Raw genomic sequence first — 27,043 nt, forward strand, 5'->3', positions numbered from 1 at the left:
CTTTGCAGTGGTCCTGAACTCTAATGCTCACACAGTCATATGATGGCCCTTGGCAATAGAGGTGGGCACTATCTCCATCTTCAAATGCTCTTTCTATGCAAGTATCCTTGCAAAGAATGTTCAGAACACAGTCAGAGCCTCTGTTTGCAAGATATATGGAAACATGAGTCACCAACAGAGAATTACCTCCCAACAGAACTAACAGAACTTGCTGTTGGATTGGATTTGTGGGTGTAAGGGCAATGACAAAAATCAAAGATGATTCCAGGTTTTGACTTGTACAGTCAGGTGGCATTTTGTGTCATTTACTCAAATAGGGACATTTGAGGAAGGGGATCAAATTTTGCTTCCATATTAATTGTATAAGCTTATTATATATCCAAAAGAACATGAAGAACAGAGGATCAGCCTGAAGTAGTAATAAGCTAGTAATAAATATTTGGATATAATTACTCTAGCAAGTATTTAAGTCATGAAATATAATGAGATAAAGAAGAGAATCCAAAACTGAGGTCTGTGACACTCCAACACTTAAACGAAATAACTAAAACAAGGAACAGCCAGTGAGAGAAGATGATGTGACCAGGGAGCAAAAAGAGACCAGATGAACCAATGTTGCTGGGAGTTAAGGGCCATAAAAATAGAGTAGCTTGGACTTCCAGTGTACAAAGAGTCAGGACATAGAATTGTGGATAAATACAGACTGTAAATAATGTGATTTACTGAAGGAACTGGACAACTGAAACTATGAGGCTGATACTTGGGCTTTGTAAAATAAATAAAGACTTCAAATTTACAACAGTCATATTGAGTAAATATGGCACACAAACTATGATCAAAACTCACCTTGGTTCTGCCTCACCTCATCTCTTTAGTATTTAGTGAGGATAATCATGCCCTTCCCCTGAATGGAAATTTGTAGATATATTAGGTACCGCTCTGATGCTAGGGAGAGAACAGTGAATGAAAGTACTCATGACCTTGGTAGATCTACAAATTTGTAGACTCTTAGGTAATACAAGTTCCTATAATCATTTTCTACTGGAAATCATCTCTATTAATAAATTAAAATATCTAGGCCTATGTAATTACTGAAATTATATCTTAACATAAATTTGCATTTCCTCCTGAGGTCTGGTCTGCATTGAAGTAATAGCCTTCATTGGTTGACTTCTCCTTTTTTGTATTTCCCAATTCACCAATTGCTGTTTCCCTCTTGACCCTGATTAAAGAAAGAACAAGTAAGACAATTCTTACATAGCTGGATGGCTTTATCATCTCAAAATCCACACGTGGTAAAAGATACATACTTAGGATGGCTGGAAGATAAATTAAGAGTATTTTCTCATGATTTTCCAAGTTTCCCTTCTAGTCTTTTTCTCCTGAAAGTCATTGAGTGAGTTGACTAGTAATTCTCTAGTCTGAGAAGTCTCTTATGGCTCCTTCCTCAATCCCAAGGCATCTAGCTGTATACCGTTAGCCTCTTTCTGTGAAAGTTTCTAGGCTCCTCCACATTTGGCCCAGGACTACCCAGGATGGCTCTTGTATTGCCCATTTTGTCCATGTGTACCTCCTACCTATCTTTTCTTTTAATAAATTCTTACAGTAACACAATATCGCAGTACAGTAGCAAGTATCTCTCATTTGGACTAAGGTGATTAGCATTTTCTCACCTTCTGGATTTCCAAAGCAGGAATTCAGCACCAATCCAGGGCATCTCCTCCTGTAGAGACACCAGATTCTTCCTGGAATGGCCACATTAAAACACCCCTCACTCAGCTTTAAGTGTGGGCATAGAATTCATAGTGCAGTTTTTCCCAAGATCTTCTCCGAAAGGCCTCTCCTCTCCTCTTTTTATAATGTCTTTTGTTGTAGGACAGGTGCTAGGAATAGACCAAGGGCCTCATGGATGCTAGGCAAGCATTCTACCACTGAGCTATGTACCCCCAACCCCCAGCTCCTTATAATATCTTAAAGTGTGAGAACTTTGAATGGTTATAGAAACATCTTTAAAAAGGTTCTCCTTCAAAATTTGCATATTTGTATTTTTTCTCCCCCACCATGACATGTGCTGTCTCTTATATTAGCTTCACAGTCAAAATTGAGGTAAAAGGAGTATAATTCTAAAATCTTTATTACACATATATGTAAAATGAAACAAATTATAACAGATTTATCAAGGTTTTAAATCATAGAATTGAATAATAGCCTCCTTTCTGAGAAGAAGGCAAAAGGGAAAGGAGCCTAAATGTGGGGACCCAAAATTTGAGGGCACTGGAATAATTAAGGAAGACAATGACACAGATGAATTATGCTTTTAGCATTTAAAATGAAACTAGGGTCTGAAGAAATATACTATAAGCTGGGGGTGTAGCTCAGTGATACACCCATGTCCAAGGCCCTGGGCTAGAGCCCCAACATCAGCACTCCCAATTACACACAAATGAATGCATGCACACACCTATACTTGCACACATACATACAAAAAACATAACCCAAGTCTTTTTATTTAAATAAAAACCAGGCTGGGCGTGGTGGCGCACACCTGTAATCCCAGTGGCTCAGGAGGTTGAAGTAGGAGGATCATGTGTTCAAAGCTAGCCTCAGCAAAAGAGAGGCACTAAACAACTCTGTAAGACCCTATCTCTAAATAAAATACAAGATTGGGCTGGGGATGTGGCTCATTAGTTCAACCCCAAATATCTGCCCCCCCCAAAATAAACAAATACCAGAATGAAGCCTTCTAAATGTATGTGCCTTCTCCAATTAATTGTTCAGTCTTCAGTTCAGCTTTTCTTGATTATAAATGAAGATCATAGACTTTAGGACACTAAAAATTATGCTATTTGATAATAACATTTGCCTTTGGAGGAATAAAAAGTAAATCCAAAATTATACTAGAATAACTAGGAACCTCTGAGTATATGTGGTAAATGTTCACAAAACTAGCAGAAGAAGTCATTAATTGATCATTTTTCAGTACTGAAGGTGATAAAATAAGTGGGGTACAATGCATAATTTTTCAATAGATCTATGGGAATAGAAACCAAGAGAAATGATAAAATCAGAGAAGAGAGCAAAAGAATAAGAAGAAATGATAGTTTCCACTCCAAGGTATACTTCCAGAGGAAGCAAAGAGGAAGAGAATTAAACATTCTGTTAAGGATGGAGTATAGAAGCCTAGAGAACACAAAGATTTATGGTGAATACCTGATGTACCAAAATTCAGAAAGATGCCAACAAAATATGTAAAAGAAATACTAGCACACAAAGAAGTTGACAGCTTCTCCCAATATGGTTGATAGGCAGAACTCCCAGCAGGAAAGGAGGATGGGAAAATATTAAAGTCCAAATTGATTCGTAATGTAGTGAAACTTAAGTAAGCCGAGTTCATTGACAGAAACTGTCAGCAATCTGGCCACTTCATCATAGAATATTTATGTTTTACTACTGAAGATTTTTACTTCAGTGATTCTGCATAAATATCTTTATAGATAGAAAAGAAAAGAATTCTTGGCAACTGTTCAGGAGCAACCCACACAAAGGAAGTTTGCTTATAAATAAGTCCTCAGCCATGTTTCCATATCACAAACACAGAAGATCCAATATAATTACTACATAGTTTTAACTATAATAAGAATACAACTATGCTGATTCTGGTTTCTCTCTTTGGTCTCTTTAGTCCTGTCTTTAGGTAATGACCAGCTTGAATTTGCAGTATATACTTACTAGCCAACACTTTCTTGTCTTGTAGGTGCAGACGACAACCATGTGCATCTCCGTTAGCCTGAGTGGCTTTGTGGTCTTGGGCTGTTTGTTTGCACCCAAGGTGCACATCATCCTGTTCCAACCCCAGAAGAATGTGGTCACACACAGACTGCACCTCAACAGGTTTAGTGTCAGTGGAACGGGGACCACATATTCTCAGTGTAAGTATGGACTCAACACCGACTCTTTCTTACATAGAGCATCAAAGTAGAGACCAGGCTGGCAGGAACAGGCAACTTATGTCTGCCCCCATGAGCACTCTCAGTTCAATCTTAGTAAGTACTAATTATCACCATACCTGTGTGTCAGATACTTTCTTGAGAGTTGAAGATATGGTGGAGAGCAGGAGAGTCAAACTTTCTGTTTGAGTACTATGTACAGACTAAGAGAGAAGAAGGACCTTTAACCTATAATTGTGATTAGGGTTTTTGACCCTGTTGTAGAGCCAAATAACCTGACCTCTGATCTTGTTCAGTGATCACTTTAAAACCTTATGCAAGATATTGTATTGCCCCTGCCTCAGTTTACTCATTGGACTGGAGTGTTTGACAAGTTTGGTGCTTGTAAAGTATACCCTAAGTCACACAGATGGTGAGGGTGCTTCCTGCAAAATGAAAGGGGAAAATAATAAAATAAAATGGAAAAAATGCTACACCCAAATACCCTCTTAAAAGTTTAAAGTACTCTCTTTACCACGAGCCTATTAAAAGTTTTGAGAAACTTCTACAGCAAGAAAATGTTTCTTTCTGTATTCACAATGTTATTCAGAGTTTCTTAAAAGTATTTGACTACACTAAAACCAATTCACTTCCCATGGAAGACACCTTGGAAAATGCTGGAATAGATTTTCCTATTTCAATGACACCATGTTTTTTCAGCTGACAGCCAGCTGAGAAGGCAGTGTGAACTGAAGGACCCCAGGACATCTCCCCAGTCCAAAGATCCCTCTCCTACTGGCCAGCAGATGTCTGAAACACTATCCTTCGAGAATCAGTGACTTAATTCTTTTATAGAGTTTTCTAAAGCACAAATGTACCTGAAGGGGACAGCCTTTTAAACCACTTTCAGCTAATTTATGGTATTTGGTAAGAGAATTGCACTGACAGACGGGAGAGGAGGAGAAAGAAGGGGAGTGGAGCCAAGAGGAGTGAGGGAGGATTAGAAGTGACAGAGACAAATGACTACTTCACCATTTTGCCTCAAGTCAATTAGAAAGGATACTTCAAAATAGCTCAGCATCTCAGGGTGAGCAATCACATCAGTGCCCCAATTTCTTCAACAAAGTACAGAATTTCACAGAGCAACCCTCCCCCAGCAAACAGAGGGAAGACTGGCAGACTGAGCACATGTGTTCAGTGATACACTGTATCTACCATAGCTCCTTAGCTGCCATGGGTGGGGACTTACTGTCTTTCCAGTTAAATCCCCAGGTTTCACAATGGTTGAATCCCAGGATATGGTAAGACCTGTAAAATAAAGAAACATGCTTATTTCTTCAGCAAAATGTCTTCCTTTGTAGCCCAATTGTAACAACTAGCTAGTCCAGACGAGAAAGAACTGGCAATAAACAGTAACAACGTCTAACAGGAACTATCATGTACTGAGTATTTTCTATGTGTTGGGAACTTTGTTAAATATGGTGTGTGTGTGTACTGTATATTTTATTTAATGTTCATAACTCTCTGAGGTAAAGAAACCCAGTTAGGCTCACACATTTTTAAAGTGGCTGAGCCTGATTTTAGGGTCAAAAACCTCTGATTTCAAAGCCAGCGACCTGACTACAGTATCATGTAACCTCTCTCAGAGAGCAAGCTGGGAGAGTTCTCATGATGCTAGGTTGTTGGTAGACTTTACAGGGAGGGTGAAGGGAGGCTCCCTGTGGAGGATGAGTTACCTCTGGTCTCTGTTGATATCTCAAATCTCTTGGTTGTTGCTGGAACAAGTCAGCAAAGTCCTTAAGTCTCCCACAGACTTTGTTCAGAATCTCATATATCCAGACCAATAATTCAGAAATGGCAGCAGTTTCTAATATATATGTGAATGAACAAATTCCTAAAGGAACAACAAGGGCCCTTTACCCAGGCAAGTCTCTCTTCAGAAATTTAGAAATTTCCATTTACACAAAAACAATGTACTGTGACTATAATGGACCTGCCTAAGCTGTTCTCAGTATGCTAACCTGATATGATCCAATTAGTGCTTCCAGGTTGGTATCTGCCCAACCCAACATTTTTAGACTATTTTATTACTCAATGATACTTTAAATAAATTTCCTTCCTCTTAAAAGTTCTAAATTCGTATTTTAAGTGTTTCAGGAGTATTACCCTAATCAGTAAATCCAAATCAGTGAAATCGTACTATGTAACAAAATGAAAATTTTGTATAATATGCCTATGCATTTCAAAGTAACAAATTTATTCATCTGTTATTTGTGATTCTATATCTATTATTCAAAGTAGATTTGCATTTATGAAGTCATTTTCTCCTCATGAATACCAGATATCTATTTTGTAGGTAAAGAAAATTGAGATTTGAAGTTATTCCTCAAGGATACGCAATGATTTAAGAGTCAGGAGTTGACCTTGGATTTCTTGACTTGCAGTTATAATCATTTCCATTTTAATAAGTTGGAACTATTATCATGAAATTTATATTTTTTATTAAATTCTTGAGTACCTACTATATACCAGAAATTTCTAAGCACTGTGTATACCATATGACTATGACAGAGTCCCTGGCCGCATGAAGCTTAACATCCAGGGCAGTGCTTTTGCATGCTATGGAGTGTACCCATTAATGGATCATGAACTTTCTTTAGTGTGTTTGGTGCTTTTAGGTAGAAAATAGGATTAATTGTGTGAAATTGCTAGGGGATCCCTAGGAAGAGTATAGGCCTCGATTGAGTTAGGATTCAGGGAATGTGACATAATAAAAATGAACCCAGACTCTTTAAAAGTCAGTCTCTCTCTCTCCCCTTAAATCTGGAAAACTTCTACCATAGCTTTGATGAATAAATATAGCACCAGTCATACTGTACCAGTATCCTGGCCAGACCAATTTCTACTTCCTCTTTTTTGTAGCATGTTTCCTTTAGACAACATAAAGAAAATTCCTACCAAGGTGCAAAAGAATAAGAGTGAAAGAAACATCATGGATCCTCCAGATCCTACTGTCAGCAGAAACAGTAGAAGGATCCCAGGCAAGGCCTTATAAAGCAGGTGAACTGCCCAGCCAAGCCCTACTTGAATTCCTGACCCACAACACCATGTGTAATAATAAAAGAGTGGTTGTTTTAAGACATTTAAGCTATGAGAAGTTTGTTATGCAGGAATAAATTACTTAATGTGGAGAGGACAGAAGATAACTCTGTTTCAATACCAATTCACTCTCATCCATATGTGGAATATTTTCTTACATCTCTGGAGAAAATAAGTCCAAAATCAGCAGCAATATCAACAACATTCAATATAAAGTACATTCATCCCTTGATATCTGTGGAGGATTAGTTTCAGGACACTACCCTCACCACCTGCCCAAAGATACCAAAATCCTTTATACAAAATGATGCAGTATTTGTGTATTACCTACTCACACCCTCCCATATAATAGATTAAATCATCTTTGGATTAATTATGATACCTCATAAAATATTGTGTAAAAAGTTGTTATAGTATTCTTTAGAGAGTAATGAAAAGGAAAATGCATGTGCATATTCAGTACAGATACAATTCTTTCCAAATATTTTTGATCTGCAGTTGGTTGAATCTGTATGGACAATCTGAATAAAATGCCTGTTCTTCATAATGACACCAAGAAGTCTCCCAGACTTGAAGGTGCAGCCATATTAATTGCCAGTTAGTTCTCTGACAGGAAAATGGCAAATATACCACAATTCTCTGTAATCTAGGCTAGCCTTTTGACAGTAACTAAAGTGGTTAATACAAAAATATTATTGTATTGGATTATTAAGGTAAACCCCCCCCCCCAAATGGTAAGTATGACCAAACTGAGAAGCAGGCATGGAAGAAAGAATATGGTTAAGGACATCTTAGAAAATGCACCATTTGAGAAATGTTTCACATATTACTATGTGCAAAAGAGAACAATTCAAGTTGTATCTATTAATTACATACAATGGAAGTCAGAATAAATATAAATGAAACTTTAACTCTTCTCCATTAACCATAGGTCAATGGTTCCCAAACATCTGTGTAAAAAAAACCTCTTTGAAATGGAGATTCTCTGGCCCCACCCACGGATATACCAGTTCCTGTGGTTTGGGGTAAAGGCAAAAAATCTGGTTTGTAACAGATAACCCAGCTGCTTCAGTGGAAATGGTCCAGGAGAAAATATTTTGAGAACCCCAACATGAAACATCCTTGTTTACCTTATCCATTAATATCAGTGCAACACAAGGTCGTCATCCTAAATGAGCTTTAGAGAAGAAGCGGGCATTGGGTTCAAAGAGAGAGTGGTGTTCTCTCTTCCCTGGCCTCATGATGTCAGTGGTCACATACACATTCAGTCATTTCCTAAGCTTTCTCCAGGACCCTCGAGGATAGAAGCACCTAAAAGTGGACATGCTCCTTCCAGTGGCAGTATAACTCAGAGACCTTGGCATCCTGAATGCATCCTTGCAATGCTGCTCCCACACCCACACACATAAGCAAGCATCCTTTGTATTTGGATAAAAAAGAAAAGGGGACATTCTTTATTCTGTTCTGCTCACAACCTTTTCCCAAAGTCAGACAATCAAAATTACATGCTGAAAATGTTAAGTGGAACTGCAAAATATTGAAGGAGACAAACTGGATCTACTCATGAGGTTATGCAATGTAAAACCCTACAGGAGCTGTGCAGATTAGAATGTTGACATCAATATGCTTTCGTATCAGCATAGATTAGGAAGAGAGGTGGAAATGAAGTGAGTCCCATACTATTCAGAGCTATTTTGTACTCACATTTGGTGCTACAGGAATATGCATTTCTCTTGCTCATGGTGATTATTTAGATGTATGTGTGTCATTATCATTGCAATTAGTCAAGAGGCTTCTGTTAACTAGCAATGCCCAGATTTGGGTCTCTGAGGAGCTATAGGCACATAGAAATTGATTTCCTCTGCCAAAACCTTATTCAGAAAGTCACCTGTAAGGATGGTAATGTGTGAACTGCTCCAATTAATAGAGTTATTCTTTATTACAAAGTATTTTCACATTAGAAAATGAAAGTATAATAAAAAGATCAAATGAACAGTCTTCTAGAATCGTAGCATAATTTTCCACAGAACTATAGCAACTGAAAGCAAATGTATGAGGACGAGACTTTGTACTTATCAATGGCTGAGCCTTTAAAGATGCCCTAGTTAGCAGGGGGCAAAGCCATTGTTGAAGCCTGAATATAACTTTATAAAAGAAAAAAAATACCACATAATGCCCAAATTTCTTCTCTATGTTGTAGTTCTAGAGAAACAGCAGCTATACCTAGGCACTACAAGTTTAGAGAGTCCCCTTTTGACACATGAACTAGTCTGACCAGGCTAATTGGCAAGTTATCTAACACATACTGAATGAACCATCTTCGTCAACCCAGACATGAGTATATTATAAATACACATCTTCAGTGGGCAATTCAGGGGGAGCCTAGAGCAGTCCACAGGTTAAGCCATCTGCTTCCAGGTAGAAGAACATAGTACATCCAATTCAAATAGGTGTCAGTTTTTCTTGAAACGTCCACTGCATTCCTGAAAGCTTCATCCCATTCCCTTCATCTCCTCCCTAACTGAGCACAGAAGAAAAGAGTCTCCAGGTATAATAGAATATCCCACTTGTATTCAAGAGTTCATGTCTAGACCTCTCTTTATTCTATTCAACAGTACCATTGCTTTTTCTCATCGCTGCTCTTTTCCAACCCTTAAATTACTTTCTCTTTACCTTTAATATTTTGCTAGGTTTTGCTTTTTTCCCTAAGCAAATATAGTCTACTTTCTATAATAACAGTGACCATAGATTTGGGGGCTGGAAAGGTGGCTAAGAATCATTTATTCTAATAACTACATTTCCAGATGAGAAAAACCAGGGCCCTATCTATTTGATACTTTAAGGAATTGGGCAACTGAAATCATAAACAAAACTCTCAAGAGCTGTTTTATTGCTACTCTTGCCTCCCCAAATTTTCTGCCTCAGCCCAGCTACAAAATTCACCTCAGAGTCTATTTTGACAAAGAGAATCTTAGCCTCTACAAATTCATTGCTCTCTTTTTTAAGTTAAAAGTTCTCCTTTCAGCTCTACACCTGACAGCATCTTGTTCAGTACAGATTTAGATCTCCTCAAAAGCCCCATGCCAGGGAGTTCCACAGCACAGATCAAGTCCATTGGAGACCCTAGGGCTCCACATGAGCACATTGCACGTGGAAAAGGGAAGACCTTCCAGAGGGGATGCCCACAAAGCTTTTTAGACAATGTGATTCGATGAAGACCAATAAAAGAATATGATTAGCCAGTACTGACTGGCTGTTTAGGTCAAAGACATGATTTGTCATTTAATGGTTTTTTTAAAGCAAGTATCCAGTCTTGAATTCCATTGCATATTTCCACCTTCTGTCTTGTGCATTTGAACCGGGTTTAGGGAACTCATAAACCAGAGAGCTCAACAGTATACGAGAGATTAACTATAATCAAACATATTTTCACGTAACTCCAGAATTATTAAATGTCTTTGGGAAAATATCATTATCAAACTATATAGATACTAGCTTTAAAAAGAAAATATGTATATAATTAACTATTGACCATCCGTACTTTAGAACAAGGTAAGCAAAAGATAACACTGATTTATCATACCCGATTTCTCTTTCCTACTTCTTTTTTACTTTAAGTGAAATTCTCTGGAGAATATCCCTACATGTGTGCCTAGACACCATGAAAAATAGGCTACACTTACTTTTCATGCATATTTTTTGCCCTACAGATATGAAAAATATGGGGAGCAAGATGGAAGGTCTGCCTTACCTGGTATAATTTCAGAGGCTTTTGGAGAGGGTCCCATTACCAAGTAAATGTAAGAATCTGATATGACTCATCTTCAATTCACTCATTCACTGAGGAAACGCTTTCAGCCTGGGTGCAGTTCTAGGCACTGGGTATAGAGTAATGAACACAGTTGACAAGTTCTACACTCATGCTGTGTGCTGTTCTATTGGACCAGATGAGGGGCACAGACAGATAAAACAATAACATGTATCAGCTGTTGATAAGTGATGTGAAGAAATGAATTTTTTGGTGGGGGATGGACAAAGAAGCCAGGATGGAGACACAGAGAGCTATTTATTTATTTGTGCATTTGAGTGACCAGGGAAGGCCTCTTGGATAAAATGACATTTGAGCAGACATGAAGGAAACAAAGGAAATGAGTCATGCTGACATCTGAAGGAATGACATTCCAGGCCAGTAGAGCAGTGAATGCAAAGGCCCAAAGTTGGAAAGATACCAAAGAGGACAAGGTCACCACAGGAAAACCTACAGGGTGGTGAACATGAGAGGAGATGAGGACAGACAGGGAGCAAATCCTTTAGGACTTCGGAGGCCATTGTAAGGACTTTTGCTTTTTCTATTGAAAGAAATGAGAAAGCACTAGAAGAGTTTCCTCAGAGGTGGGGCATGACCTGGCCTTAAAAGCATTGTTTTGGCTGTGTCTTAGACTATAACATAGGGGGCAGGCAGAGAAATCATTTAGGAAACTGTAGGGCATGATGTAACATGTGGGGCATGTTGCATCAGAAAAGAGGAAACCTAATTTGCTGGCAGCTACCTGCTTCCCCGTCCTGGGGCCACATGTAGCTAAGATAGCACCTGGCCATCAGCCAGAAGGCGTTGCCGTGGGTTGTGACGAAAAATCAGACCACCTCTAGGATAGGCTCAGAACCTTTCCGCCCTTGTGGACAGCTCATGTCTCCCATTACTGCCTATAGGATGGGTGCACAGGTGAACTCTCCCCACCCTGCTGACCTTTACCCTGATTGGCTCCTGTACATTATATTAGCTGTGTGTGTTTTCTCATTAAATGAGATCCTGCTTTGACTGGTCTCCCTGACACGTCTGATTGTCCTCCAGAGAGGGAGGGCTGGGTGCAGGCAGTCAGTCGGCCCTCTCCTTTCTTGGCTCCATCTGGTCACAGCATGCTCTCCCCATCTCTCCCGCAGGTCAGGAGGGAACGAGGGCTAAAAACCCCCCGACAGGAAACTACTGCGTGGCCCAAATGTTGGTGGCTCAGATAGGGTGATGGCAGGGGAATCGAATAAAGTGTTTAGATACTGTATATAATTTGAAGGTGAAACTAACAGGATTAGCTCTACTAGAAAAAGGACCCATACCTGTCATAATTTTATTACTGTTTAACACTTTCATCTTCAGACTTTGATCCCTAAGCATGGCAGCATAGGCAGCTTACATTGATTTATTGAGCCTCTGGGTGAATGAGCTTCTGATCTTTGAATGAATTTCTATCCATATTCGAATAGAAAAGAGGATGTTGGGCAACTAAGAGGTGCTTAGAAAAATGCAGAATCAGAAAAAAACAGTGCATCAATTTATGGAGTTCTTTCATTTACCAATTACTTACCAGACATTCACTTTGTACTTCTTGGGGGAGGGAGCAGAGAATAAAAGAGCATGACTGGAAAAACAGCATGATGCAGCAACAATAGTGTGACGTAGTTAGTTCAAAACCAAGTGAAATTTCTGCTGATGTGGTAATTAAATTGAATTGTGGATCCTAAAAATGGTACACAACATATTGTCTCTTTCTGTGAATCTTATAAGACAAGAATCCTGGGATGAAGAAAGAAGTCTTTGCTTTCATACAGTTCCAACTCCACATTTGGAAACTAAATCTTGGGTTTGTAAATTTTTACCCCACAGCATAATGATTTCATTTTAACCTGCTGTTAGTAGTTCAAGACCATTACTTAGATCATAAAGAGGAAACACTTCCTGAGATGTCAGTTTGTGAATCTTAATAGTGCCTTCTCCATATTCCACTGTGAAATCTCTGATAAGATTAGACAAACCATCCTGTAGCTAATGGCATCCTCATCTTCCCAGACAAAATGTGATCATCAGCAGATGAACTTCTTCTGGAACAGGTCAAGTAAACTAAAGGTGACCAGTAAGAAAACAGACTCAATAACAAAGCAGAAGACAAGGCAACCAATGGCTGATGAAAAGTGGATTCCATGACCATAACATTACAACATCTAAACAAGCAGTTATCCTGGGAAAAATTATTTGGGGTCACAGGGAACAAGGAAACAGAACAGATGGGGACAAACTGGAATGTCTGTTCTGTTGAAATGTTTGTTTTGTTTTCTTCTGACTGTGATGTACTACAGAGTTAGAGTGAGACATTAATTCCCAGGAACTGGTCTCAGTCACTGAATTGACTAACAGACTTGGTATCCATAAGAATCTATTAAGTAAATATGTTTAGCATTGATTGAGGGACCAGTTACCTGAAAAAAGTCGTCATTTTCCACAAAGCCCAGCCAGCCCATGTATTACGAGTGGATTTCACAGAGCGAGATAAAGCTGCCACTTGGCTGCATTGATCTCTGATGTTTCACCAAGTTTGTGAAGCAAATTATGCCTTTTGATGGGTATAAATTGCCCTTTTGTGATCAATAGTGAAGCTTATGAGGTCTTTTTCAGCTGCCTTCAGTTTTCTCTTTGAATGGCAAAAAGCACCACCTTAGCCTACAGTAACTAACAGCTGCTGCTCACCCCAAGTCCCAGAAAAGCCAAAAATAGGCCTGCTAGCCTCTTATTTCTGGCAGGATGATTACAGAAATCTGCTTAACCACACTTAAGAAGATGGGCTAAAGTTACACCATTAAAAATCTCCTGAGAATTTCATCAGAACAATAGCAAAAGCTCATCACAAACACACACAAAAATGATAATACTCTGTTCTTCCACATATTTTACTACCTTGGGGAATAACAGATGAGCTAATATGGGAGGCACATGTAAAATATTTATGAAAGGCAAAGTAATTGAGATAGTAAACTCATAAAACAATAATTCCTCTACTATATTCAGCACCATGTGCAAAAATGAGAATTTTTTCTTACATAATAAAATGTACTGCAAAAGCTACAGATGAAACAATAAAGGAGAAGCAGAAAAATACAAGGCAGAGTTTCCTTCAAGAGGCTACAAAGAATTCAGGGGAAAAAAATATCTGCAGGAGATGTTTTATGGATGTTTTTGCTGGTGTTATTTCTTATAAGAATTTGTATTATCTTCCTCACAAAGAGTATAAATATTCTGGCTTCAGGCATTCCTTTTACTGTCCCTTTAGAGCAGGATGAGTACTCAAAATTCTTCTATAAACTCCAAATGATGTCCATGGGGTGTATAATAGAAGAGTATTTTCAACCATGCAGCTACTAGCTTTTGCAGCCCCTATATTTCCTACCTAGTCAAAACACACCTGATAATTAAGTAATTAGAGGCACTGAACAAACTGACTTCAAAAAAAAGATCACATCAAGTTTCATTTGGAGTTCAAAGTAGGTTTCTGATACAACCTCAATAAATGTGGGCGGGGGGGGGGGTGTATTAGGCAAGTCCAGGGTAGAGAGGGGTATTTGTACACCAGTCCTTTGCTCTCCTTGACTTACCCTCATGACACATCATTCCTCTTCAATCTTGAAAAATGAAAATCCTGTACAGAAATAATAAAACTTGATCCTGGGAAAGATAAAGGGATTAGTCAAAATGTCAAAGGCAGCATGCTTGCTACAGAGAGCTCACAGCCTGAGCCAGTTCTCTTTGCAAGGGTAGATGATGGTTATGAGCACAGTGTGGTTTGAGAAACAGAAAGGCCCACCTGTCTCCAAACAAGGTTTCTCAGAGGCCTTACATGTGTAGCCAATTGCCTTCTTAAAATTTTCATTGGTTGTCTCATTCTTTGCATATAAATGCCAACAGTTATATGATCATTCAGGAACTTTTTATAGAGGCTATTCCATGGTCCTCATCAGAGATAAATAAATGATGAAACAGACAAGCAAAGTTCCCATATATTTTCTGGTCAAAAGTATAGATAATAATAATAACAGCAACAAAGAGAAATAATAATCATAGAAAAAAAACAGGTAGAAACAATGGGGCTAGCCTGTTTTAAAACCAGTTGATGTGACAGAGTAACTGGATGCTTTAGACTAGGTGACCTGATAACAGCCTTTCTGGGGAGGTGATATGTCAAATTCGAATGACAAGGAGAAACCAGACAAGATCATCAGAGAGGAAATGTTCCTGGCAGAGGCAACAGTTACTGCAAAGGCACAAAGTTGAGAAACAGATTTGCTGTGCTGGAAAACAAAAACAAAAAGGCAGAGAAAACATGTGGAATGAGGTGAACACAGAAAGAGAGGCATAGACCAAATCGTACTGGTATTTATAAGCCAGAGTAGGGAGTTAACGTACACACACACACAAAAAAAAAAGCCCTTGGAGGTGTGTAGGTAGGGGGCTTGTGTTTAAAAATACAGTCATTCCCCAGTATCAAGGGGGATTGGTATTAGGAGTCCACAAGTATACAAAGCCATGGATGTTCAAGTTGTTCATATAAAAAGGCATAATATTTGCACATAACCTATGTACATCCTCCAGTATGCTTTATATTACCTCTAAATTACTTATAATTACTAATACAATATAAATGCTGTATAAATAATTGTTATATTGTACTCTTTAGGGAATGCCAAAAAATCTTAACATGAACAAAAATATTTTTTCCAGAATATTTTCAATCTATAGTTGGTTGAATCAAAGAATGCAGAACAAAGGATACAGAGGGCTAACTATATTCTCACTGCTCTGTAGAAAACATATCACCAGGAGACAAGAGTAAAAACAGGAATGTCAGTGATACAGTTACTGCCATACTCAGATGACAGACAATGGTGGTTTCAAACAATGGGCTACATATGTGAGGTCTCTGAGCAGCATGGTTTTGGGATGGGTGGGCCTTTCTGTTTTTTCTTGACAAGGGTAGTGGGTGCAGAGAGAAAATTAGTCAGGTGTTCAAATAGAGTTGATAGGATCTTGTAATAGGTTTGATGTGGGATGTACAATGAAAAAAATAACCATAAATTTTAGATATTTGGTCTGGGTAAGATGGTGAGACCATTTACTGAAGACTGGAAGGCTAAATAGGGACAGGTTACAGAATCAAGAGTTCTTCTTTGGACGCTGATTTTAAAATTTTCATGAAATATACACATGAAGATGTCAAGCAGGTGGTTAGATACAAGGGGGCTCCAGAAGGAGCACATTTTCAATGACCTGGAGTACTCCCCTAAGTTTTCAGGGACCTGGGTTTTAAAGTTTGCTTCATGCTTTCTCTTACCTTCTCTAGCTTTGTTGCTGGAAATAAAGAAAATGAAAATACTTTGCAAATAATAAAATAAGGCCTTACATTTTGAATTACAATCACTGCCCATCAAGCATTTGTCTGGTATACACTCTGTTAAAAATATCTTCACTGTAGAAGCTTCAGGAGATGTAGGTTGTGCAATCCCTATCCTGAAAGATATATAGTTGTAATGGACTCACATCGTAATGAAAATTGAACCTTGTCCTAACAATAATAAAAGGAAAAATATCTCTAAGATTTAGTATGCCACATGACTCCACTATGAATTTAGGCAACCACACAGACTTGACTTTAGAGGTTTTCTCATATACCTACCCAAGTTATCAATGCAAAATTGAGAGACTTTAGTTTTCCTAGTGGTGGACTGGCCAAAAGATTTCAGGGCCCCACACATGATAAACATGATCCCACAGAATGCCACATATCCCAAAGTTCACAGTTACTCCTTTATGTTTAAAGAAATTTCTATGTGAAATGCAATTTTCCAGGGAAAGAACATCATGAACACTTTAGCATGATATTAGTTCATATATCCTTAAAGGATGGGACAGATGACTGGTCAATTTGATCTGGGTTGTCGTCAGATGGCCTGCAGGACAAGCCCCTGATGTTCAGGGTATGTACAAACAGACAAATCAATGAACTCGATCTACATAGACCTTAAAGGTAGTGTAGGGCCATTTCTTTAAACTACTCTTTTGGCAATATGGTTTCCTCCCATGGGGAAGGAGGATACTTGTTTTTGTCCTCATTCAGTATAAAGGAAAAGCACAAAGGGTGAAATAGATAAAACTTTTCTGTACTTAGATTTCTTATTTAAAAAATGCAAAACGAGCAATGAAAATATATCACCCCTCCTCTAAGGCAGTGGAGTTCACAGATGACTCTGCAGGAGTCACCCCTTACCAGAGATAACAAAACTAGTTAAAGATTTTGAAAATAGTAAATAACAAACTATAAGAAAATTGATTGAATCTTTTGATTTTGTGCATTGTATTTCCACCAGTTTATAGATTATCAAAGTTAATTTTCAACACATAAAACTTCTTTCAGCAATGATTATGCTTATAGATTCTCTTTACAGGAGGTATGCTGTGTGAAGGTATGTTCCAAGATACAAACTCATTTTAAACAGAACATATTTGCAAGTTGACCTACTACAGCATTAAGCCAAAGCCAAGTTAAAATGAGTTTTAACTTAATTTTAATGCAGTGTCTGTGATAATCCATGCATCGCCTATGTGACCTACTTAACTGAGTTTTCTGTCCCACTTTGTTTTGCAGCCTCTGCAAGCACATATGTCCCGACGGTGTGCAATGGGCGGGAAGTCCTAGACTCCACCACCTCGTCTCTGTGATTGTGATTTGCAGTTCAGTTATTGTGTTTTTAGACTGTTAGACAAATGTGCTCATGTGCAGCTCCAGAATGGAAACAGAGCAAAAGAACAACTCTAGTACCTTTTTTTAGAAACAGTACAATAAATTATTTTTGAGGACTGTACAGTATATAGTGATGTGCTAGAACTTTCTAGGATGATTTTAGTGCCCCTATTATTAACAATTCCCCAGAACATGAAAATAACCATTGTTTACAGAGCTGAGCATTGGTGACAGGGTCTGACAGGGTCAGTCTACTAAAAAAAAAAAAAAAAAATACGGTGGCAATATTAGGTAACTTTTTTCCTATGAAGTTTTTTGTAGGTTCTTGTTGTAACTAATTTAGGATGAGTTTCTATGTTGTATATTAAAGTTACATTACGTGTAACAGATCGTTTTTCTGAGCACAAAATAAAAAGCATCTGTATTAATGTAAAGTTATTGAGAATAAAACCTTCAAGGTTTTCCAGCATGGTGGATAATGGTTTGTCCTTTTTCAATCACTTAATTTAATTTGAATGTATGTATTTTAGGTCATTTTTACTTTTAATGTTGGAACAAATTACCTGCTTTTCTTTACATCCATGCATACTTTGAACTCAAGTTATTACCCTGCTAGAAAGTTGTGAACAGATCTGGACTTCTCTACAGATAACAATGATCAGAAGTTGATACCATATGTACCTGGCCACTAAAGTGATTCCATACATATTAGTTTTTTTTTTTCTCTTTTTTTTAAGCCATATCCATACGAGAGCCCGTAATTGCTCAAATAGAGCTCTTAGGCAAAGAAAAATTTCCTGAATCCTAATATAGAAACCGGACTGCCAGAAAAATCTGATGACTCTCATTTCCAAACACAAACTTCATTACTAGGAAAGAGACTGGAAAGCATCTTGTCCTTTCATGGAAAATCACTCTTACTATTCATAGCGGAATGAAGCAATAGAAATACAGGGTATCTGTATTTCCCAGTGTTTTTCCAAAGTCCAAGGAAGAATGCTCAGGCACACAGGCTTGTCACTAAACTTGAACATTGTATTTACCTAAATAAAGGAGTGAACAGGAAAAGTATGGGTAAGCTAAAACTGGCTTATTCTTTCCTAATACTGTCCTATTTCTGTCAACCCTGTAGTCCCAAATCACTAATTAATGTAGGAACATAACTATCTGCCAGATCCTGCACCAGGTGCCATGGATAGAAAAGATGTTAGTTTCCTGTGGCTGATATAAGAAATCACCACAAACTATGTGGCTTAAAAATAATACAAATTTTATTCTCACACAGTTGTGGAAGCCAGAGGCCTGAAATCAAAGTGTCAGGAGGGCATGCTTCTTCAGAGACTCCAAAGAATTCATTCATTCCACACCATTTCTAGTGTTTAGAGGTTGCCAGGTTCCTTGGCTTATGGCCACATCATTCCAATTTCTGCCTCCATCTTCACATCACATTCTCCTCTGTGCCTATCTTGTCTTCTATGTCTCTTGAAAGCACACTTGCCATTGGATTTAGGGCCCATTGAGATTATCCAAGATTGTTTCATCTTGACATCCTTAATTATTTCTACATAAGTTCCTTTATCTGAATAAAGTAATACTCTTAGGTTCCAGGGAATAGGATCTGGACATATTTTTTTGAGGCCACCATTTGGTGCACAAAATGAAGAAAGATGAGTAAGATGCAGTCTCCACATTTAAGAAGCATAAATACTAGAAAATATTTTAATGAGGTTACCTATGTCCAAGGAAGATAGTGAGAAGAAAGCAGAGTAGAATCAAGGATATGAGGGACCCTCAAGCTAAATAGTCAAGGCTTTAAATAAGCAAGACACTGACAGTATTTTTTAAACATCCAGAAATTATGAACAGGTGTATAAAAGACAACAGGACTGGCCTTAAAGGAAATAAAGTATTCAGAAGTTAGAAATTCTCTTCCTTCTGAATGCATTTGAATCAGCAACCTAATCAATCAACCCAAAGCTCACAGATACTTGAAACAATAATGTTCACTAGTCCCTGAATTCTCAGATTCAAACAGGAACCTGGAATTTGGGGAGGAATTGAGGTAGACTGAGTAAGACATTCAAAACCATTAAATGACAAAAATGAATTCTGCTGTGACTGAAACTAGCAGGAGTGCCAGATAAGTGCACTCAGAATGAGCATCTGTTCAGGATAAAACTGAGGTAAGGCTGATGGGAGAGAAAATAAACTGAATCCACTGATGGAATGTGACAGTCTTCGGAAGACAATATCAGATGGCTTGTGCAGAGATGCAGCTGATGCCTCAAACAATCAAAGTGATCACCGACCTTTTAAAACAAGACAATCGGGCTTGTGTACAAATCATGAGAAAAGTATGGTTTTGAGGTCTGGGTTTTTATCTATGCTCACTATATTTCATGCCCTGCCAGTACACTGAAAAGACATTAACTGACAGCTCCTGTCATTTTCTCCTGCCTTGCTACAAGACTTGTTTCAGATTTGAAGTGCATCACATAACATGTGATGCCTAGAAATATATTTTTTTAATTCCACATATATATGTGGAAAATAGGTGCTATAAAAGCCATGAAAGCAAATATATTTGGTGTTTTTTTCCTCTACATCAGAAACATTTTGTTCTTCTGTAATATAAAACTGATTGAGACAATCCATCTTTAAAAAACTTCCTAGATATAGAAAACCTAAGCCAAATGATATGTTCCATTCATTTAAAAAAAATCAGAACCAAACTATATGTTTGATTAGCCATGATTTTCTGAGTGTTTGCAGATTCTGAGGTGTTCCATGTAACTCTAGTTTCAATAAGAATAGATTTTCCTGACCATCTCGAAGTTTATCATGATAAAATAAACCAGTTCCTATTTTTTGAACTGTAAGGCAAGATGCTTCATAGACCACACACAGAACAGTTTAAAGAATGGTGAGAAAGGAGGTAATTCAGCCACTGGACTTTCTCTGCCTTTGACTACACATCTTCTTTCTGCTGGTTCCTGCTGTATCCATCTGCCCTCTGTGTATTTCAAGGCCAAGAGCTTTGCAAAGAAGGTTTGTGAACTTGGAGAAGCTATGAAAGTGAAAAGCTGGGAAGCAGGATTATAACCAGAGCTCTAAAGACAAAGGGCCAAACCCACAGATAAGGCAGTTATCCATCCTGCTCTCTGACAGAAGATTTTGATTCTCATAATTCTCACTGGTTTAACTCCTATTTGAAAGGCAATCAGTGGTCCTTGAAATCAGTTGTCTCAGCTAAAAAACAAAATTTCCCCCTTCAATCCAAATATGCCAAAACCCATAAGCTCTTTTAGACAGAACTTTCCTTCTATGAGTTATTAATAAGATGAAGAAAATTCTATCAATTAAAAGCCTTAATGGAACATTTTGTTCAGGAAAACTTGAAATCAGTTTCTTGAGTCACCAATCATTAAAGAAATCCTGAATGCCTTTTGCAGCTCTATATGTCTTAAAATAGAACTGGGGATGAAGGTGTACCCTTCCTGAATAAATGTAAGTAAACCAGGGAACACTCTCCAGTGCCAGGTCTCAAGAATCTATGCTGGAGCTGTTTTTATGCACCAATATCCCCTATTTCCACAGTTATTTTAAATGAACCTATATAAAGGACTGAATATTTTCTCTAAAATTAATTACCTGAGCAGTAAATGTCATATTAACCTCATTGAGAGAAGGCTTAAAAATCAACTTTTCTAATTTTCTTAAAACTCATTCTCTTGCTTTAGTTCAATCATTTGCCAATTAATATTCATAATGGAGCCCAGAACTGCAAGAGGAATTCAGGAGATGATCTCACTTTGGTAGGTGACGGAATTAGTAAGAGCAGGTGATGGGTCATTTTCTTCATGAGCATCTCAGGAGACTTGAAAAAATTTAGGTGGTAAGCTCCAACAAAGGGAAAAGAACCTGTGTGCAAACAGAGTCTTCGGATCAGTTTTGCTTATACTGGTTTGATGTAATCTAAATGAGGGATTAGTAAACCCTAGCCCATAGACCAAAGTCAGTTCACAACCTGTTTTTATAAAGCCTGTGAGATAAGAATGCATCTACATTTTTATATAATCAGAAAAATATAAAGATTGTATTCCAAGACATTTAACAGAAACTCAAATTTTAGCATTCATGAGTGAAGTTTCACTGGGGTACAATTACCCCCCTATGTTTACATACTGTTTGTGGGTCTGTGGCTGCTTTCATGCTCCAATAGTAGAGCTAAGTAATTGCAACATGACCACATGCCCTGCAAAGCCAGAAATATGTACTGTGTAAACCCTTAAAAAAATTTGCTGTCTTCTGATCTAGCCAATTGCAATAGTAATATCAATCAATAATTCATTCCCACTTTAAAGTTTTACTTCTTTTATTTATTATCCTAAAATGAGCTCACCTAAAAATGATAAACCAAGGGGGCTGGAGTTGTGGCTCAGTTGTAGAGCACTTGCCTGGCATGTGTGAGACCCTGGGTTCAATACTTAGCACCACAAATAAATAAATAAATGGAAAAAAGATCTACTGACAACTAAAAAATATTTTTTAAAAAATGATAAACCAAAAGAAATAAAATCTAAGACGAGCATAATCTCAAGCCAGTACTATGAGGGTGAACTCTGATTTAGCTTCCAAAGCATGATTCTTGTGTTGAGATTTTTGAAAGTCTACCTGCATCTTATCCTTAGGAACTCTTATTTAAGGCAGCCTTAATTTAGACTTGGGTCTATAAATATGGGATACTATTCATGACTTATCTAAAATAAAGATGAAGGATTTTAGGTTCTCTGAAAATCTCTTCTACATGTCATTAATGTAAAAAGATAAATATAAACAATATATTGACTTTAAACTGGATAATTGAGTCACATTTTCATCCTACCTCCCAGGAAATTTACTTTTATGAGGAAAAAGAGAGATGATCTATCTATACATTAGCCTCCCATTAAAGAACAACTATGACCTGTGCAAAGTTCTATCAATAGACATCAAATGATAGTTGACCAAATGGGTCTTGAAGAAGCACAGTTGAGCATGACCTACCACCTGAGGATCCAGAGATCCCAGATGGTAAATGATGACCCAAGCAATTTTTCCACCATAACCGATAAGCCACCTTTTTTCCTTGGGAAGAAAATAATGACAAAGGTCTACACAAAAATAATATGAAATATTTTTAATCCTAGGAAGGATTTGATTACTAGTAACCAAAGGGGGAAAAATCAATAATAATAAAAGTCAGTCTTTTAAATCAAATGAACACATATCAAATTGCTCAACATCATTAAATGGCATGATATAATTTATCCATAGAAGACATGTTCTCATCCAGTGTAAAATTGATTTAAATAGTTTTCACAGAGTGCTAAGAGATGTTATAGACAACAGTTGATTTAATGAAAGTATTTAAGGCCTCAAAACTGGGCCTTTTGGAAAATAACAAATAACATATTTTTCTACCACTTAGGGGGAAAGGAACAACAAATGTCAATTAAGTCACAGAAACATAATTAATTTGTTTATGTCTTTCAACATTTCACTGAGCTTTGCAAAGGCCAGCTATAAAGTGAATTTTATAACCAGAATTGGTCTGAATATTTTTTATCATAATATTCTGTCATATTTCTTCAGCTCTTCAAATAAAATGACAAGCCACTGGAATCCAAAGTAAATAGGCAGCTCTTTCCAAAGTTGGGACTGAGCTGACAAAATCTATTTAGTATCTAAAATTAGAAATAAAATAAATAAATTCTTTAATATCAACTACATTTTCAGAGAGTTCATTAAAAATTTAAGGCATTTTTGACATGTCAGAGATTTTAGTCCAGTGACAAGAGAAGAAAGAAGCTACTGGGAGAAAATCCCAATTATCTCTATGGCTTGAAACATACATGTTGAGCACAGCAGAAGATGAAGAGAGAGGTGACTGGTGACTGCGGAAACTTTCTGAGTCTGTCCAGTCTGTACAACTTTATCAGGGTTCCTCTGAAAGGGTGCATTTCAAGTGTATTTTCATTCTTCTGGTTAAATTTTGTCAAGATGGGGGAAGGCATACCAATAGTCTGTTAGTGGGATAAAAATGAGTAATGCCAAAATAATTTCTTCTTTATATAAAGACTCAAGAAATTAAGTGAAAAAGTTTTATGCACTGTGACATCCTCTTGAATCCCACAATGAACAATGAAACAATGGCAACTTCCTCTATACCTATACACAACAGCAGAGCTGTACACAAAACAAAAAATTCATTTAATGAAAGCAAATTGTCTAGTGTTTTATCCACCAGTCAAATACACAGTTATTCATTTTCTCCCATTTTTTCACAAAGATGACGAGACTGTCTGCAATATCAAATGTTACAACTCATACTTCACTGAAGAAATGTCTGGGACAAAACCTTATACCTATGCCCTGCCTCCTTTAGCCAACACAGATCTTTTTAAAAAATCTGGATTAAGGTCTGTAAAGATAACTGTTTATTGGAAACGAACCAGAGCACCTTAGATCATCAATTGCCAGTGAACCCCCTTGTTTCTCAGTTCCAAAACAAAGTTTACACAAAATTGGTTAAATCTATTTTCAAACTTCTTTCAACAAATAATGTCCAAGTTGTGCTAAGACTAGTAATCCATCATAAGAAATATCACAAATTTCTGGATCAGTTTGAATAAGAACACTACTTATTTCATAACTGTTTATAGTACAATCACACTCTTATCATGAATACAATATATGCGTTTCCAAAATTGAATTCCTGTCTATTGGCTTAGCAGGGGCTGGGGGTGGGGATACGATGCTTCCAACAAAGTCATAATCCTCAAAGTCTTGCAGCAGAAAAATAATCTAACCGCTGGTGCTTTTACATGAAGGAAATGTCCCACTAACATTTTCTGGAGACTGTGAAATTATCCCAATACCTTTGTACAGTTATTTGGACTTAAGAAGAAGAAGCCCTTTCTTCTGCATGATTGTGCAACTAGTTTAATAACAAGTTTTCCCACTTATTTATTCTTCAGGCACCAACAAACTGTATTAAACCATTTGACTTTTATGATAATACCTCTTATTTGCATTAATGGAAAGTCAAAACTTTCTTACCCCCACCTGTTTTTTTGTTTTTTTTTTTAATATTCCTTGAAACTTCCAGTCAAGCTCTTCTTACCAATTCCAACAAGGATGGGATTTCAAAGGCAATTATAGGTTTAAATAACCCAAATACATGCTAATTCTTTCTAAAATATTACTGATAACATAAGCTTTGGAAACCAAGTAAAAATGCCCTATGTAAAAAGAAAAATTTATTGTCTTTCATTGCTCACCATTTTTTAATAGAAAAGATGTTTAAGGTCTGTTGAGAAAATAAATAATGGGAAAAATAATTATACCTTTAAATTTTTTTCAAATCTTCCCCCAAACATAAACAAAGACAAGACATAATAAACAAGATCACAAGGCTTTTGCTCACATCTGCCCTCCAGAGCACACTTTTTATGTAGACATTATAAAGAATAAAAATTACCCAATAATTATATGGCATGCATCAGCAGTGCACTGGTGGGCTTAAACTTGGGTTTCAGTTATGTGTATATACAGATAAATCTCTTCCTGAGTTAAGTTTCATCTTCAGTTGAGACCCAAATCATTTGCTTTCCTTTGTTTGGCAAGGTACTTGACCATGTGATAAGGCAATCAAACGTTTCAACCTCTTTCTCATTTCAGTGCCAAGGCTTTCCTCTGTGAGATAACCAGCATGACAGGTGTGAAGACACACCCTAACATAGGGTCCTGTAAAACCACAGAGCCGGTTTCTTTGTTCATTAGTCTGAAGGCTACAGCACTGTCTCTTCATATATTGGGTGATCTTGAGGATTTCAATTGAACAGATTCAAAATGGTCTTCTTTTTCCTAAGGAAAAAAAATTAACAAAATAAATTTATTGAAATTCCAGTAAAATTTTGGGATCTTTTCCAGAAGGAAAGTTTCATAAAATCATCTGAATCTATGTACCTGCCACTTGTAATTAGGATTTTACATCTAAGATAAGGTGGCAGACATAAAACAAATAGCATGCCTACACTGAAGGGTGCTTTTGATGCCCAAGAGATAAGACAGACACATCCAAAATAGAAGCAAACACATGATTGCAATAGATATCAAAAGATGCAGCTGTAATTCCTGTTAAAAAACACTGAGAGCCTTCCTAAGGGCATGCCTGACCTTGATGCTGAAATCAATGACCTTGCCAGACTAATTGTGGGCAAAATAGAACTGACAGACACTAAATAATCTCAGGATAACAGAGGCTAAAAAAATAAAAAGGGCAGCAGAAAATAAATAAGGAGGCAGAAGATCATTTGAGTTCACTGACTTTTTTTATTGTTTGGTTTTGGGAGTGGGGAGGTTGTAGTCTGTTTGCAGTACTGGGGATTAAACTCAAGAGCATTCTACCACTGAACTACATAACCAGTCCTCTGTTAATAATTTTTTTTTGTTTTAAATTTTGAAACAGGGTCTCATTCAGTACATGTCTACTAAAGATATTAAACAAGTCATATTAGATAATGCTTCAAAGTTTTAATTCAAATATATCATTTATGGTGCCATGTAATACATTCAAAGGTAGCCTATTAAATTCTTTTCCTTTAATGGGTAAAAAGAGATAAAGTGAAATTTCTCCCAATCTTAATTATTAAAACAGAGAATGTTTTCTGAAGACTTCTGAAATGGGAAGACAAGAGAACTAGGATTACTTTTAAAATAAAATAAAACAGGAAGTCAACAAGTCCTAGGTGAAAATAAATGTGTGTCTAAAGTGGAAGCATAAAAATAAGAAAATGACAGAAAGTAGACACTGAATAGCTGTCAGAAAGGGTGTCTGCTTTTGTGTTTGCTTTTACTTGGGGAGAGAAGTCCAAGAGCTTTAGGGTTACAGGGACAGGATTGTAAAAGAAAATCAGAGGATAAATTCCAACATATTGCTCCTTCCCTGGTTTTGCTGAGAGGACAGACCACTGGGAGAGTAGACTACAGAGATCCTCAGTGCTTTTGCTGACAGGTTCTCTAAAAATTTGCCTGGAGTCTAGTGTTTATCAGCCTTGACAATTGTGTAAAATGACTACTGATAATTGGAATATGTATTAAGCTTGCATTGCAGTGTGGGATAAAACTAGACGTTAGGGATATAAAAATGAATATAACAAAATATCTACCCTCAGAGAGATGGGGCATATCAAAGAAAAGCACTTTAGAGTATCAGATATGAACTAACAAGGAAATCTGAGATTTCTGTGGCCATTTCTTGAAAAGAATTTAACTTAATATGTTCTTGAGGAGAGGTGAGCAAATACCTGTTGGTTATACTCAAGATTATTTATCAAGTAAAACATTTGAAAACACTTTTATCAAGTCATGTTTGGATCATAAGACTTGAGTCATATCCTCTGTATTTACACAGGA

The 27,043-nt window shown here is 37.2% G+C and overlaps 1 protein-coding gene across 1 annotated transcript in view; it reads left to right on the forward strand.

Moving 5' to 3' along the window:
• The window catches only part of Grm3 (glutamate metabotropic receptor 3), an 86,686-nt gene extending 69,124 nt beyond the window's left edge, over positions 1-17,562 (forward strand). Inside the window, exons 4-5 of the mRNA XM_076862580.2 lie at positions 3,755-3,929; positions 17,489-17,562. Of these exons, the coding sequence (XP_076718695.1) occupies positions 3,755-3,929; positions 17,489-17,562 (249 nt within the window). The remainder of the gene's footprint in view (positions 1-3,754; positions 3,930-17,488) is intronic.
• The last annotated feature ends 9,481 nt before the right edge of the window (positions 17,563-27,043 follow it).

Source organism: Callospermophilus lateralis, chromosome 1, assembly GCF_048772815.1.
Source record: "Callospermophilus lateralis isolate mCalLat2 chromosome 1, mCalLat2.hap1, whole genome shotgun sequence".
Classification (NCBI taxonomy): domain Eukaryota; kingdom Metazoa; phylum Chordata; class Mammalia; order Rodentia; family Sciuridae; genus Callospermophilus; species Callospermophilus lateralis.